The sequence below is a fragment of the Theropithecus gelada genome, chromosome 15, assembly GCF_003255815.1.
Source record: "Theropithecus gelada isolate Dixy chromosome 15, Tgel_1.0, whole genome shotgun sequence".
Lineage (NCBI taxonomy): Eukaryota > Metazoa > Chordata > Mammalia > Primates > Cercopithecidae > Theropithecus > Theropithecus gelada.
Genome location: NC_037683.1, coordinates 90,291,819 through 90,308,568, shown reverse-complemented (window position 1 = coordinate 90,308,568; position 16,750 = coordinate 90,291,819). Strand labels below are relative to the sequence as shown.

The 16,750-nt window shown below is 40.0% G+C and overlaps 1 protein-coding gene across 6 annotated transcripts in view; it reads left to right on the top strand.

Moving 5' to 3' along the window:
- Positions 1 to 16,750, top strand: part of PRUNE2 (prune homolog 2) — a 293,604-nt gene that overhangs the window by 47,815 nt on the left and 229,039 nt on the right. For 5 of the 6 annotated variants that reach the window (XM_025358683.1, XM_025358681.1, XM_025358682.1 and 2 more), the window contains exons 2-4: positions 3,749 to 3,853; positions 7,269 to 7,471; positions 11,492 to 11,655. In XM_025358683.1, coding sequence (XP_025214468.1) covers positions 3,749 to 3,853; positions 7,269 to 7,471; positions 11,492 to 11,655 — 472 coding nt within the window. The remainder of the gene's footprint in view (positions 1 to 3,748; positions 3,854 to 7,268; positions 7,472 to 11,491; positions 11,656 to 16,750) is intronic. The other variant, XR_003115889.1, reaches the window with a different exon arrangement.

The following is a 16,750-nucleotide window of genomic DNA, read 5'->3' as shown; positions in this document are numbered from 1 at the left end:
TGGGGGAGAGCTTGAGAGTGGGCCTTGTATTCTCTAGTTTTTAATTCCAATTTGAAAAGCTTGAGCTCACCTACAGGGTGAGTCTACATGACTAATTTTATGTTTTATTCCTCCAAGCAGGCAGGAGTTTGAGCATGGTTACCCTTTGCTGCCCCGTAATTCTGTCTTATCAGTGGTTACTGGTACGGATTGGGCACTTAGGAACATCTGAGATATTCTGAGGCCAAGCCTATCCCTTTCAGGGCTTACTGGTGGCACAAAATGTACCTTCTGGTTGGGCTGTCCCTTTCTGTCTGGTCTGCCATTCTAAGCTGGGCTGAAATTTCCAGTCACCTTTTTGGATTATGGCATGATTTCTGGAGGGTCTCTTTACAATGAGAGCATATTACATTGGTGACACGTTAACTCAGGAGTACTCACTGGCATATATTCTTCATTGGAGTTGCTGGTGGAGGAGCAGATACGTCCTTGAGAGCCTGGGCACCAAGATGGTATATTTTGATGGATGGGGTTGGAGGGGGAAAGAGAGTGCTGAAGCCTGGAAACTGTATATACTCTGGGGATGGCAAATATGGGTGAATGGCATTGGAAGAGGCCATGACCATGAAGGAACTTGATGCATAGGACGAAGGGAAGTGGGGAGAGAAATGAGGGAACATGAAAAGAGAGACACGTTGGCCAGGCGCAGTGGCTCACGCCTGTAATCCCAGCACTTTAGGAGGCCGAGGCGGGTGGATCACCGGAGGTCAGGAGTTTGAGACCAGCCTGGCCAATATGGTGAAACCCCGTCTCTACTAAAAATACAAAAATTAGCTGGACGTAGTAGCAGGTGCCTGTAATCCGAGCTACTCAGGAGGCTGAGGTAGGAGAATTGCTTGAACCTGGGAGGCGGAGGTTGCAGTGAGCCAAGATCATACCATTGCACTCCAGCTTGGGTGACAAGAGTGAAACTCCATCCTGGGGGAAAAAGAAAGAAAGAAAAAGAAAAGAGAGGCATGTGGCACCAAGGAGAACCTCAAAATTTTACAGTGGGGTATGCTATGGTCCTCACCTGTTATACCTTTTTCTTTTTAAATGGAGAGAGATATATCGGCAAAGAAAGATTAATTAATTTACATTTAATCCATGTAAATTGACCTTGTAATTATCTTACAGGGTTCCTGAGTTGTGAGAGTTTGTGTAGCATGATTTGGGGTTGCAATCTTCATTTAGCACCTTTTCTTAAGTATAATTGGTTTTGGGCTTGGTAATGCATTGGCACACAAATCTTGCTACACTGCCCATGTCTTCTTTCGTGTAAGTTGAGGGTCAAACATAAAGCTATGTCAGGGAATGATCAAGCCTAGATAAGAAGCAAATAGGTCAGCTTTGGGGGTAATTTTGATCTCACAAATGTCTGAAGTCTTGCTGTATTTCATTCTCTCTTCTCCCTGAATTCCATGCTCACTTGTGTGGACGCTGACGTCCTCATAGTGTTAAGAAGTCATTATGGCATTAGTACAGGACAGAGGAGATGGGGCTTACTGCACTGCGCCATGGGATTCTGGGAACCACCCTGGTCCATCACAGACTCCTCTGACCTGTAAAAAGTGCTGCTAATCTTCTTACTGTCTGCCTTATAAGATTTGGGAAGAGAAATGAGGTAATGTCTACTTAGATCTTTGAGCTTCTCGGAAGAATAGCATTCTGCAGTAATATGATTTCCTAATGTGTTTGTTTGTGTTGTAATAGACTGTAATTCCATTTACCTACCTTTCTTTAGGAGCTCCTAGAATATTTGACTGTCTTGCCCAGGGGAAGCAGTCTGACATTGAGAGTGAGAACTGGACCTAGACTAGAACCCTTAAAGCACATTGAGCCAAGTGAGCCAGCTATAAATTTATGAGTGTAGGGGAGGGATACTGGGAGAGGAAGAAATGGAAGCTGGATTTGGTCATGACGAGGGAGGGGATTGTAATTATCTTCAGAGAGTTTATGTCGTACTTTTAAATCATGCTGTTTTGCTGAGGATCAATATCTCAATTTTGAAAACAATATTTATTTATACTGCTCTCATTGTCTATAATGATAGACTAACCTAACCCCCTCCAAGATTTAGTTTGTTATATTTATCGAGCCACAACCTATTGTGTTTGACTCTGATACCAGCAGTTCCATACAAACACTGAAAAATTTTTAGATTCATTTGTAAAGTATGTAGTAGATTACTAAATAATACTTCATTTTTGTTCTGCATATAAATACTTTTTAAAAAAAGTTAAAACAGTCATGAGCAATCTAACCTTTTACATTGCCTTTGGAACAGTATTACAACTAAGTTGGCTTTCTAGGCAGTTCTAAAATGAGAAGTTAAAACAAGTGATGAAAAGTGGGGAAAGTATGTACATGTGTCATCTCTGACATACCATAAAGTTGTTAATTTATATGACAATTATCTGTATTGGATAGTTTTGCTATGACATTTACTAGAAGCAGTTGGTTCTTCGGAAGTTTCAAAAGAATGTCAGCTTTCCACAAAGGAGTTTTCAAATAACTGTTTAGTTAACCAGAAAATGAAATAGCAGGTCTTCTCTTCCAGAGGGGTATGTATATAATTTTTCTTTTTGAGATGCAGTCTTGCTCTGTCGCCAGGGTGGAGTGCAGTGGTGTAATCCTGGCTCACTGCAACCTCCGCCTCCTGGGTTCAAGCGATTCCTCTGCCTCGAACAGTGCCTGGCACTAGCAGGTTTTTATTGTTTGGGTGACAATAGTAAATTGAATTGATGAAACTGAGTCTCCTGAGTGGCTGGGACTACAGGCATGCATGCACCACCACACCTAGCTAATTTTTTTTTTTTTTGTATTTTTTAGTAGAGATGGGGTTTCACCATGTTGGCCAGGATGGTCTCGATCTCCTGACCTCGTGATCCACCTGCCTCAGCCTCCCAAAGTGCTGGGATTACAGGCATGAGCCACTGCACCTGGCTGACTACATACACTTTTTAAGAACAACTAATTTTTCACCGTGTTAGCCGGGATGGTCTCGATCTCCTGACCTCATGATCCGCCCGTCGCGGCCTCCGAAAGTGCTGGGATTGGGAGGCTGAGGCAGGAGAATGGCGTAAACCCAGGAGGCGGAGCTTGCAGTGAGCTAAGATCCGGCCACTGCACTCCAGCCCTGGCGACAGAGTGAGACTCCGTCTCAAAAAAAAAAAAAAAAAGAACAACTGATTTTTATTTTCTGACAGACTAAAGTGTTACAAGTTTCATTTACTAAATTATAGAATAGAATCCAGAGAGAACATACCTTGTTACCCAAAATGTGACATGAAAAAAATAAATCCTTACCAAACGCTGTGCCTGTTTGCTTATGTTGCATGCCAGACGCATACGAAAAAGGTCATTTTGTTTGTTTCTTAAATTAAGAACCTCTTATATAAATAAATGATGTAGAATACTATGCCGCTTAGAACAAAATGATACTAAAAAATTATGACTCAGAGATAGAGTTCATATGAAGTTAAATTATGAGTAATCCTAATAAAACCACATTTTCTCTTCTGGAAAGTTTACTAGAGTTTGAGTGAATATTTCAGAGTGTTAAACACTGTACAATTTTTATGTTCTCATGTAAAACTTCATGATAAATTTATGATTTTCTGCCATTGTGTATAAATATAGATAAGGCATATATTTTTAAAGATAAAAAATATGTTTATATTAATCTGTCACCAGTTAAGTTGTGATGTTTTATTTGAATTTGTTTCAGAATCGAAGCAAACGCTTGGAGAAGGTCCATGTGGTTATTGGGCCTAAATCATGTGACTTGGATTCTCTCATTTCGACCTTCACATATGCTTACTTTCTAGACAAGGTGAGGGGAAAAAAGGGTAATACTTCGTATATTTTGAATTATTCTGTAACTTTTAAGAATAAACATTTTCTCAAAACAAAGGAACCTATTAACTTAATTTTTAATGTTCCGATTTATTGTTGCAGAGCATAAAGTATTATCATCCATGAGTCAACAAATATTTATTGGGCACCTACTATATGTTAGGCATTGTTCTGGCTATTTCTTTCCAACTCTCCTTATAAAACATTGTTTCAATAAGGTCAATGTTTACAAATAAAACATTTAAAATGTTCATAATAATTGATTAATTTTATGGAAATTCATAGAACTAATAAAAGTAAGAATCAGATTTCTTGTTTTCCTTTGTCATCCTTGCTGACAGTCCTGCCTTTGGGAGCAGAAAAATACATGCAGAATAACTTCTGTGAACAGTACATGAATGGCAGAGCACACTGGCTAGAGTTTTCAGTGACAGGTATTACATGTCAAATCTGCTTCCTGTCGGTCCTTGTTTGGTTTTGCCTTGTAGCCCTGACTTTGTGCAGCAAGATCATCCTCAGTTAGTGATCATCTCCCTTGAGGAAGACTCTTTTTATTCTGTGAAGCATACAATGCACCTAAAGACCTTTCAACAAATGACTTTAAAACTTTAAATCTATAAAACTGATGAGCTCATGATGATGGGCTTTTTATTAACTTAAAGCCTAAAAATGTATGGTATGAGTGTCTAGGTGCTATTTTCAATGTCACGCAATTTTTAATTTTTCAGAATCTGATTTGTTTTATTGCAATTTTGTTTGGATCCTTGGACCCTGACAGTAGGCAGAGCTGGTCTAAAGCGATTTAAATTCACACAAAGCCTAGTCTTCCAGAATGAGCTGTGGGTGGCCAGAACTGCTGTAGGGCAGAAGCTGATAAAAACGCTGGGTAAAATATTCTGATCTCTACATGTGGGCTTTGTATCAAATTTATCTTAAAATTTGTTGAACTTTACAAGGGAGATTAATTGGTATGAGGAGATAAATGTGCCTCTGTTAAGACATGCATATTAACACTAATTTTGTTAACTGGTATTTTGACTCCTAGAAGAAAATGTTACTTCTAGAGAACATGGAGTTGACAAAACCAAACAGATTTTTAGAGTGATAGTGGCATGGACTTGGAAATGATTTAATAATAATACTACCACTACCACCTACTACAATGTCTTGACATCCAATAAAAGGGGTAGAAAAAGTAATTGTGATAGATAAAACACATAGATAGATAAAAATAAAAATACATGTGGATTCTCTTCTTCCTCAAAGGTTTGCCAGTAAGCATGGAGATGAATGTGGAATTACTGTAAGGTTTCATACTGAGAATTTGGTTATATTTCTCTGCCTCTCTCTTAGTTTACTGGCCCCCCTGGCTAGTGGCCTGTGTTTCCATTTAAATTTTCTTCAATAACCCAACTACTCCCTCTCAGAGTACGAACATGTAGGATAAGGAAAGAGTTTTTCTGCCTCATGCGTATGACCCCATTTAAATCTTTCTCATTCTGGTAAGTGAGCTGCATTTGCAGATAGGGAACACAGTCTCAGAGAGGAAACTGACTTTCTCAAACTTACGTAGTAGAGACTGGGGCTGGAACCTAGTTCTTGTGACATCAACTTCAGAATAGGCCACATGCCTGATTTACATATTGATTCTTCCCCACTCAAGTTTCAATATCGGGAGTTAGATAGAACCTTCCATTCATTAGGAAAAATAACTAGCCATACGTAAGTTGTTAACACTTATTATGCAACTGTGCTTCAGTATTAGCATGAGAAGCGGGAGAAAACCCACTTTGTTGGAGTGGCTTCGTGCTTTGTATGCTATAGCAGTGGCTGATTCGTTTCTTTCATTCAACAAATATGTACTAAATGTTTACTATGTGCCAGACTGTTTTACACACTGGAAACATAACTGAACAAAACCATCAAAAAGCCCTGCCTTCTTAGTGCTAGAAAGGGGAGACAGATGATAAAAATGTTAAAACTGTGACAAGCTGGTGATGGTGTGACAGTAAAGGCCATTTACTTTATGCACAAATTCCATGTTACTGAACCCCACATTCTCTCAGTGATAGTTAGGATTATTGCTGTATATTCATAGTAATTTTTAAAGTGCCTTTATTTTTTACATTCCCGTACAAAAACAAGTTTATTATTGTAACTCTACAATTCTCTACCTCTCTCCTATCTCCTGTTTTCTCTGGTTGCCACAGATCCGTTTTCTAAGAGACTTGTTAATAAAAAATTTTTTTTATGATTTAAGAAATCAATAGAGATCACAATCTGATAGTCTGTAGGCTGAAGCAGACTCATAAATGAATTTCTACTGACTGACATTCTGAATTTAAAAAAATGAATTGTAGTAATTAAATTTCACAAATAATACCGCAAATCTAGACTTATAGCTTCTCTTGGGTAATTAAATTTTTTTTTTTTTTTTTTTTTTTTTTTGAGATGGAGTCTTGCTCTGTCCCCCAGGCTGGAGTGCAGTGGCACAATCTTGGCTCACTGCAAGCTCTGCCTCCCGGGTTCACACCATTCTCCTGCCTCAGCCTCCTGAGTAGCTGGGACTACAGGTGCCTGCCATCACTCCTGGCTAATTTTTTTGTATTTTTAATAGAGATGGGGTTTCACCGTGTTAGCCAGGATGGTCTTGATCTCCTGACCTCGTGATCTGCCTGCCTCAGCCTCCCGAAGTGCTGGGATTACGGGCATGAACCACCGCACCCAGCCCGGTAATTTAAAGTTTTAACAAAACTGGGCCTGAATTTTTACATGTGAAACATTGGCTGAGGCTGAGTGACAGGCATCCCACTTAGATGTAACATATGTGCCTTCCTCTGTCCCCACAGTCCCCACCCACCCTGCCTCAATTGTCCTGATTTTGTGCCAAGTTTATAAAGATATGTGAGTTTGTTACTCTTAAAGAAGAGAATGTGTATTATATATAAATATATTTATTTACATTTTAGCCCCTGCACAATTTATATATATGCATATGTTTAAATTTATGTATAAATATATATTTATATGTTATCTATTTATTTACATTTTATTTATATGTAATATATATTTATATATACAAATGGTGCAGGGTCTAAAATGAGACATCAAATAAAGCATGAGACGTTTCAAGCAGGTTAACAAGAGATTAAAAAATGTTAGGGGCCACTCTTACATTAATTTAATTTTTTAATTTAAAAAAATTAAAACATTTTTTAATAGCATAAGGTCCTATTAATTGGGTTCAGGAAAATTTGATTATGAATGCCAAGTGGTTTAGTGAGGCCAGAAGACTCCCATTCCTTTTACCAGTTACTCCGAGGCTGGAGAAAATGTAATTGTATTCTTTCCTCCTGCTATTTTCAGTAATTCGTCAACTTTTTTCTTGGTAGGTCAGTCCACCAGGGGTTCTGTGTTTACCAGTGCTGAACATACCAAGAACTGAATTCAACTACTTCACCGAGACGAGGTTTATTTTAGAAGAGCTAAATATTTCTGAATCATTCCACATATTCCGGGATGAAATTAACCTGCATCAACTAAATGATGAAGGGAAGTTATCGGTAACACTCGTTGGCGGCAATGTGCTGGCGAGGTAAGATCCATTATGAAGCTCTGAGATTTAATCCTTCAATGAAGGTTCTTCTGGGCAAAGTGTCACTTTACTCAGGACTTTTGTGGTTTAGGCAGATGTATTAAAAGCAGAGGACATGCTGGTCTTGGTGGCTCATGCCTATAGTCCCAGCAGTTTGGGAGGCCAAGGCAGACGGATCACTTGAGGCCAGGAGTTCGAGACCAGCCTGACCAACATGGTGAAACCTTGTCTCTACTAAAAATACAAAAGTGAGCTAGGGTGGTGGTGCATGCCTGCAATCCCAGCTACTTGGAGGCTGAGGCACGAGAATTGCTTGAACCCGAGAGGCGGAGGTTATAGTGAGCCAAGATCCCACCACTGCACTCCAGCCTGGACAAAAGAGTGAGACTGTTTAAAAAAAAAAACAAACAGGCCGGGTGCGGTGGCTCAAGCCTGTAATCCCAGCACTTTGGGAGGCTGAGACAGGCGGATCACGAGGTCAGGAGATCGATACCATCCTGGCTAACACAGTGAAACCCCATCTCTACTAAAAGATACAAAAAACTAGCCGGGCGAGGTGGCTGGCGCCTGTAGTCCCAGCTACTTGGGAGGCTGAGGCAGGAGAATGGCCTAAACCCGGGAGGTGGAGCTTGCAGTGAGCCGAGATCCAGCCACTGCACTCCAGCCTGGGTGACAGAGCGAGACTCCATCTCAAAACAAAAACAAAACCAAAAACAAACAAACAAAAAGCAAAAAACAAACCCCAAAATCCCAAAACAACAACAACAGCAGCAAAGCAGAGGACATGCAGAGGAAAGGGAATATCTTTTTCTTCTCTTATGCCAAAATTTGGGTCATGCTAATCCTTCATTTTTACTTTTGCATTTCAGATATGAAATCTTTAAGTGTAAAGTTATTGTAAAATTGACCAAATTATAGAGGTTTGTTTTGTTTTTTTGAGACAGAGTCTTGCTCTGTCACCCAGGCTGGCGTGCATTGGCTCTATCTCGGCTCACTGCAGCCTCCACCTCCCAGGTTCAAGCAATTCTCTTGCCTCAGCCTTCTGAGTAGCTAGGATTATAGGCATGTGCCACCACGACTGGCTAATTTTTGTAGTTTTAATAGTGACAGGGTTTCACCATGTTGGCCAGACTGGTCTTGAACTCCTGACCTCAAGTGATCTGTCCACCTCAGCCTCCCAAAGTGCTGGGATTACAGATGTTAGCCATCACACGCAGCCTAAAATTATAGTTTTTAAACCATTTCAAACACTTTCTTATAGCAATACAATAGTCTTATGTATTGATGCCGAACATGTGTAATAAAAATTGAAATTAAACACTAGATAAAATGGAATGGTTCTTAGGAAAGAAATCTCAGTGGTGACATGGAAAAATATGTAGAGATGGGCTATGAAGATCGTTTGATTATTTGTTCATTCATAGCATTTTATACTATAAGAGAAGGATCTTTTTTTTTTTTTTTGATTATTCATGTAGCTCAAAGTTTTTATTTTATGGATAAGACACTTGAAACTCAGTGTCACAAACGACTTGTCCAAAGAACCACATGCAGGCTTGACATGGTGTCTGATGCCTGTAATTCCAGCATTTTTGGAGGCCAAGGCAGGAGGTTCACTTGAGCCCAGGAGTTTGAGATCAACCTGGGAAACATGGTGAGACCCTGTCTCTACAAAAAATACAAAATAATTAGCTGGGCATAGTGGTACACACCTGTGGTCCCAGCTACCCAGGAGGCTGAGGTCAAAGGATCACTTGAGCCTGGGAGGTTGAGGCTGCAATTGCATCTCATGGTTGAGCTGTGATTACACCTCTGCACTCCAGCCTAGATGACAGAGCGAGACCCTGTCTCTAAAAAACAAAACAAAACAAACAACAACAACAAAAGCAAAGAACCACGTGTAGTTAGCAGAAGAGTTGGGATTAGAACTTTTATCTTCTGACTCTTTGAATAAATACTTAAGCATTGCTAACTCATGTAAAAATCTACAGGTGCCTAAGGAGGAATAAGACAAATTCTCTGCCATCAAGGACTTTATGAAGATGTCCTTTTGATAAGCTTTCTACTGCTACTGAATGAAGATTCACCAGTTAAACACTTCAGTAGTTTAAAATGTTAGTTTTTCACAGTTTGGCGATTTGCAAGTTGTTGATAACCTTAACCAGTGGACACTGACCTTAGCATACATGAAATAAAAACTTTTCTATTTAATAATTTTGTATTTAACTTTTTAGGAAGCATATTTAGATATGAATGTATTGTGATATCTATCATGCAATTCATTTACTTACAAGGAGTTTTGAAAATAACCTGCCTATGTGTGGCTGCTTTTATCCTCATGCTGTTTGAAACTGAATGAAATTATTTGAATAATATTTATTGATCATTGACACGTGGCTAAAAGTTCTGGGTAGTTTATTTGACTGACTTCAATGACTGGTATTCAGGAAATCATATGCTTGACCAAATTTACATGTTAACTATTTCTTTTTCTTTTTCTTTTTTTTTTTGAGATGGATTCTTGCTCTGTCGCCCAGGCTGGAGTGCAGTGGCGCAATCTTGGCTCACTGCAGCCTCCACCTCCCAGGTTCAAGCAATTCTCTTGCCTCAGCCTCCTGAGTAGCTAGGATTACAGGCATCTGCCACCACGCCCAGCTAATTGTTGTATTTTTAGTAGAGATGGGGTTTCGCCATGTTGGCCAGGCTGGTTTCAAACTCCTGACCTCAGGTGCTCCGCCTGCCTCAGCCTCCCAAAGTGCTGGGATTACAGGCGTGAGTCACCATGCCCAGCCATGTTAACTGTTTCAAACCAACTGATGTAAAGAGACACAGATAAATACAATGCAATTGGAATGTGAACTGTGGAACGAGTGTGTGTCAATCAAAATCTGAGGAATAGTTTTGTTACCAATTAAAATGGAAAAATTTAGACTGATTTTGAGGCTGGGATTGTGAACTCTAGCTCTAGAATTGTTTATGAAATAGAATGCTTTTCAAAACTAGATTGAAATCTTTATTTCTTTCATTGCCACTCATTTGTTTTTGACAGGCAGAAAGAATAAAATTGGATTGATCCAAGCTTTTCTTCCTGCCTTTGCTAAAAGCCACCTCTGTCGCACATATAAAGAATGATGGTGGAAGGAAAATAGGCCCAGTAGTGTTTTTTCTGCACCACAGTGACTGGATTTGCAGGCTTTGGAGCCAGGTTATTGGAGTTTAAATACTGGCTAGTCTACTTAGTAGATGTGTGATGTTGCACAAATTTCTTAACCTCTTTGTGCCTCAGTTTTTTTTGTTTACACAATGGGGATTTTCTAGTGTCATTTTCTAGTGTTGTTTTTAGTGCATTTTATAGAACTCTTTTTTTTTTTTTTGAGATGGAGTCTCGCTCTATTGCCCAGGCCAGAGTGCAGTGGCACGGTCTTGGCTCACTGCAACCTCAGCCTATGTGGTTCAAGTGATTCTCCTGCCTCAGCCTCCCAGATAGCTGGGATTGTAGGCACCTGCCACCATGCCTGGCTAATTTTTTGTATTTTTAGTAGAGATGGGCTTTCCACATTGGCCAGGCTGGTGTTAAACTCCTGACCTTGTGATTCACCTGCCTCGGCCTCCCAAAGTGCTGGTATTACAGGCGTGAGTCACCATGCTCGGCCTATAGAATTCATTTTACAGTGTTATTTTCTAGTTTAAAATATGATAATACACCTAAAGTATTTATAATAGTATCTAGCCTGTGGTGGAAGTCCAATAGTGTTAGCTACTCTTATTTTCCAAGAGTGCAGCACAGGATAAAGCTGGTAAGGTATGAAGGTATTTTAATAATTTGGGGGAAAATAAATGGTTTAAATGAAATGTGAAAATATGTAGAATAAGGCTCCCATCTTCTGAGTCATGTGAGTTCCCTCGTATTTTTGGTCATTGAGAGGAAGTCATTTGTGTGAGAGCAGAGATTTAAACATTCCCAAAAGTAATAAGACATGCCATATTCCTTTCTCCTCCTCCCCTCCATTTGCTTTATAGTGAAGACAAAACTTTAGAATCAGCAGTTGTCAAAGTCATTAATCCGGTTGAGCAGAGCGATGCCAACGTTGAGTTCCGAGAGTCTTCCTCTTCCCTCGTGCTGAAGGAGATTCTCCAGGAGGCTCCTGAGCTCATCACCGAGCAACTGGCTCATCGCCTCAGAGGTGAGAGACGGCACTTCCTATTAAATACCGGAAGGCTTAATGGAGTGTCTCCCGGCCTGCTCATGTAGAAAGAATGCGATCCATTCTTGGGTTAACAATCTCTTTAAAGACCACAGGAAGCTTCATCAGAGAGGCAGGGAGTAAAGAGTTTGTTAAAGAGTAGCATTATAGTGAATATTAAAAATGTGCATTTAAAAATAGGCATGAGGGGCCTTTGCTGTTTCACTAGAGAAGAATATTAAATGGAACTGCTGCAGCTCTGTTAGGGAGCTGGATAACACCTCTGGCCATTGTAATTGCTGCCAGAGGTGATTCTTGCCCCAAGACAGCATGATAGGGACCAGAATTCCAAGTTCCCAGGTTGAAATATCTGCTGATACTTTTCCATGCTTGGTTTATGACATACTGTTTGGATGGCAAAATACGTGCCCTTCATTTTGGTGATACTGTGTCAGGGCTTTTATAGTCAGATGTTACCTCCTTTGCTCGCCTGTCTTGGAACATATTCCATCTTCATTCAAACTGTTTTAAGCCCTGGGGTCCTGAACACACCGTCATCAGTTCCTCTAGTAATCTCTCTTTCATCTCGATCAGTGGAGCCTCCTGCTTCCAAACGGTGGTTTTCAAGCTGGAAATTGTCAGTCAACTTTGGAACCACAAAATTACCACAGAAATTCCATTATTTACTCACAGAGGACACTGTTCTGGTTTTTGTAGAAAGCATTTCCCTCCCCACACCGCAAATCCATTTTGAACATGGTAGACAGAGACTTTTCTTAAAAGTATTCAACATAGGAAAGTGAAAAACAGTGATGAACAGATTGAAATAATTCTAAAAGAAGACCAGAGGTATGTTGACTCAACTCTTTTAAGGACTCTGTCCTTCAGTTCCTCTGTCTCTTCCACAGTTTGGAGGGGAAAAGGTTCAAGAGGTGTGTAATTCTTGTAAAGGTTTAGAACTGATGGCCTTCGTAAACCTGCCTTAAATATTTCCCTGGCAATGAATGTCTGTAAAAATGCTCTGTGGGAAACTGTGCTCTCAACTAAACTAAGCACAATCATTTATCTTTGTGACAGAGCAGAAGGAAAATGAAGGTAATTGGGAATCTCAGCCAAGAGGAAAGTTGTTCAACAGCACAAATGTGTGGTACAGCCAAGCACTAGAGAATATTTTGTTTAAATATCTTGTAAACTAAGAAGTTTGGTTAATCGTTGTGAAACTACACGTGTTATTTAGTAGAAAAGAAATGTGATCGATAAGCAGATCATTATCATAATTTTCAACAGATAGTAAAATAATATGAAACAAATACATTGGCACAAAGATATGACTGTTTTATTTAGTAGAAAAGAAATGTGATCGATAAGCAGATCATTATCATAATTTTCAACAAATAGTAAAATAATATGAAACAAATACATTGGCACAAAGATATGACTGTTTTGGTAGTGATAATGATATTTAGATTTAGGGAATTAGAAGGAGTGCAGACCCTTTTGTTATTTATCTTGATTTTAGTTTGCAGAGCTACCAAAAAATAGAACAATGGTAAAAGATTTCGCTTCTTTCTTTTTGATTTTTTTTATGCTTTTTTTTTTTTTTTTTTAATTTTTTTTAGAGAGATTGGGTCTCACCATATTGCCCAGGCTAGTCTTGAACTCCTGGGCTCAAGCCATCCACCAGCTTCAGTCTCCCAAAGTGCCGTAATTAAAGATGCGAGCCACTGCACCTGTCTGGATTTTGCTTTTCTTAACACCAGATGTTTTTCTTGAGGTTAGGCTTGAAGTAGCATTGGGAAGCTGGCAGAATGTGGGCATCACTTCCTTGTCTCTTGGAAACTGGAATGTGAGAGGATGAAGAGCTTCTACCTGTGAAGCCTGTCAATACTGTTACTGTCATAAAAGAGCCAGAGTCATTAAACCCTGGGAGGTAGAAGACATAGGGGGCTTATTATGGTGGAAAGAGGGCTCTGGAGATCTTTTGCCAATGCATATGTGTGTGTGTGTGTGCGCGTGTGTGTATGTGTGTGTGCGTGTGTGTGTACATATGTGGAGGGGAGATGGAACACTACTAAGTAGTTTTGGCAAGAGGGAATGTATTAGTCTGTTTTGTGTTGCTGTAAAGAAATATCTGAGATGGGGTAATTTAGAAAGAGGTTTATTTCACTCATGCTTCTGTAGGCTGTAGGAAAAGCATAGTGCTAGCATCTGCTTCTAGTGAGGACCTCAGGAAGCTTCCATACATGGCAGGAAGCAAAGGAGAAGCTGGCATATGACTTGGGAAGGGAGGGAGCAAGACAGTGGGGAGGTCCCAGACCTTTTTTAACAACCAGATCTCAGGTGAACTCATTACTGCAGAGAGGGCACCAAGCCATTCATGAGGGATTGGCCCCCTTGACCCAAACACCTCCCACCAGGCCTCACCTCCAACATTGGAGATCACATTTCAACATGAGATTTGGAGGGGACACACATCCAAACCATATCAGGGAACTAAAGGATGGTTATCCAGGGAATCTGCCTTTTAAAGATGCAACTCAAATGTTCAGAGGTAAAAATATGTTGGGGTAATAGGTCAATTTTTAAAAGCTCCTAAATTCTTAGTAAATACAAAAAAGGAATCAAGTAGGCTGGGCGTGGTGGCTCACGCCTGTAATCCTAGCACTTTGGGAGGCCAAGGAGGGCAGATCACTTAAGATCAGGAGTTTGAGACCACCCTGGCCAACATGGTAAAACCTCGTCTCTACTAAAAATACAAAAATTAGCCGGTGTGATGGCAGACACCTGTAATCCTAGCTACTTGGGAGGCTGAAGCAGGAGAATCGCTTGAACCCAGGAGGCGAAGGTCGCAGTGAGCCGAGATCACGCCATTGCACTCCAGCCTAGAGGACAAGGGCGAAACTCCATCTCAAAAAAAAAAAAAAAAAAAAGGAATCAAGTCAAATTTTGCTGTCATCCATGGATGCAGCTGGAAACCATCATTCTCAGCAAACTATCGCAAGAACAGAAAACCAAATACCGCATGTTCTCACTTTAGGTGGGAATTGAACAATGAGATCTCTTGGACACAGGAAGCAGAACATCACACACCGGGTCCTATTGTGGGGAGGGGGCAGGGGGAGGGATAGCATTAGGAGATATACCTAATGTAAATGACGAGTTAATGGGTGCAGCACACCAACATGGCGCATGTATACGTATGTAACAAACCTGCACGTTGTGCACATGTACCCTAGAACTTAAAGTATAATAATAAAAAAAAAAATTTGCTATCATCACTGAATTCAAACTTAGAATTTGTATTTTCCAGTTATGTAGTAACATCAAACCTAAAAGGACTTGTTTTCTCTGTTTCTATAAATAACTGTAGCGTTCTTTATTTTCACAATATGACCAGTTCTCTTTTGAAAGAGTTCTCTTTATAAGCAGCTACCATGTTACTTTGGATTTTTGGGTGCTGTAAATAATCATTAATTTGATGCACATTTTTAGAACTTTTTTTTTTATTATTATACTTTAAGTTCTGGGATACATGTGCAGAACATGCAGGTTTGTTACATAGGTATACACGTGCCATGGTGGTTTGCTGTACCCATCAACCCATCACCTACATTAGGTATTTCTCCTAATGCTCTCCCCTAGTGCCCCTACCCCTGACAGGCCCCGGTGAGTGATGTTCTCTGCCTTGTGTACATGTGTTCTCATTGTTTAACTCCCACTTATGAGTGAGAACATGCGGTGTTTGGTTTTCTGTTCCCGTGTTAGTTTCCTGATAATGATGTTTTCCAGCTTCATCCGTGTTCCTGCAGAGGACGTGAGCTCACCCTTTATTTTTTTGGCTGCGTAGTATTCCATGGTGTATATGTGCCACATTTTCTTTATCCAGTCTATCATTGATGGGCATTTGAGTTGGTTCCAAGTCTTTGTGAATAGTGCTGCAATAAGCATCTGTGTGCATGTGTCTTTATAGTAGAATGATTTATAATCCTTTGGGTATATATCCAGTAATGGGATTGGTGGGTCAAATGATATTTCTTGTTCTAGATCTTTGAGGAATCACCACACTGTCTTCCACAATGCTGGAACTAATTTACACTCCCACCAACAGTGTAAAAGTGTTCCTATTTCTCCACATCCCCCCCAGCATCTGTTTTTCCCTGACTTTTTAATGACTGCCATTCTAACTGGCCTGAGATTGTATCTCATTGTGGTTTTGATTTGCATTTCTCTAACGACCAGTGATGATGAGCTTTTTTTTCCATATGTTTGTTGGCCACATAAATGTCTTCTTTTGAGAAGTGTCTGTTCATATCCTTTGCCCAGTTTTTGTTGGGGTTGTTTGTTTTATTCTTGTAAATTTGCTTAAGTTCCTTATAGATTCTGGATATTAGGCCTTTGTCAGGTGGATAGATTGCAAAAATTTTCTCCCATTCTGTAGGTTGCCTGTTCACTCTTATGATAGTTTCTTTTGCTGTACAGAAACTCTTTAGTTCAATTAGATTCCATTTGTCAATTTTGGATTTTGTTGCCATTGCTTTTGATTTTTGTTTTTTTGGTTTTTTTTTTTGAGATGGACTCTCTCTCTGTCACCCAGGCTGGAGTGCAGTGGCGCAATTTCGGCTCACTGCAAGCTCCGCCTCCCGGCTTCACGCCATTCTTCTGCCTCAGCCTCCCGAGTAGCTGGGACTATAGGCGCCCACCACCACGCCCAGCTAATTTTTTGTATTTTTAGTAGAGACAGAGTTTCACCATGTTAGCCAGGATGGTCTCAATCTCCTGACCTCATGATCCACCCACCTCGGCCTCCCAAAGTGCTGGGATTACAGGTGTGAATCACTGCACCTGGCTGCTTTTGGTTTTTTAGTCATAAAGTCTTTGCCCATGCCTATGTCCTGAATGATATTGCCTAGGTTTTCTTCTAGGGTTATTATGGTTTTAGGTCTTATGTTTAAGTCTTTAATCCATCTTGAGTTAATTTTTGTAAAGTGTAAGGAAGGGATCCAGTTTCAGTTTTCTATATATGGCTAGCCAGTTTTCCCAACACCATTTATTAAACAGGGAATCCTTTCCCCATTGCTTGTTTTTGTCAGGTTTG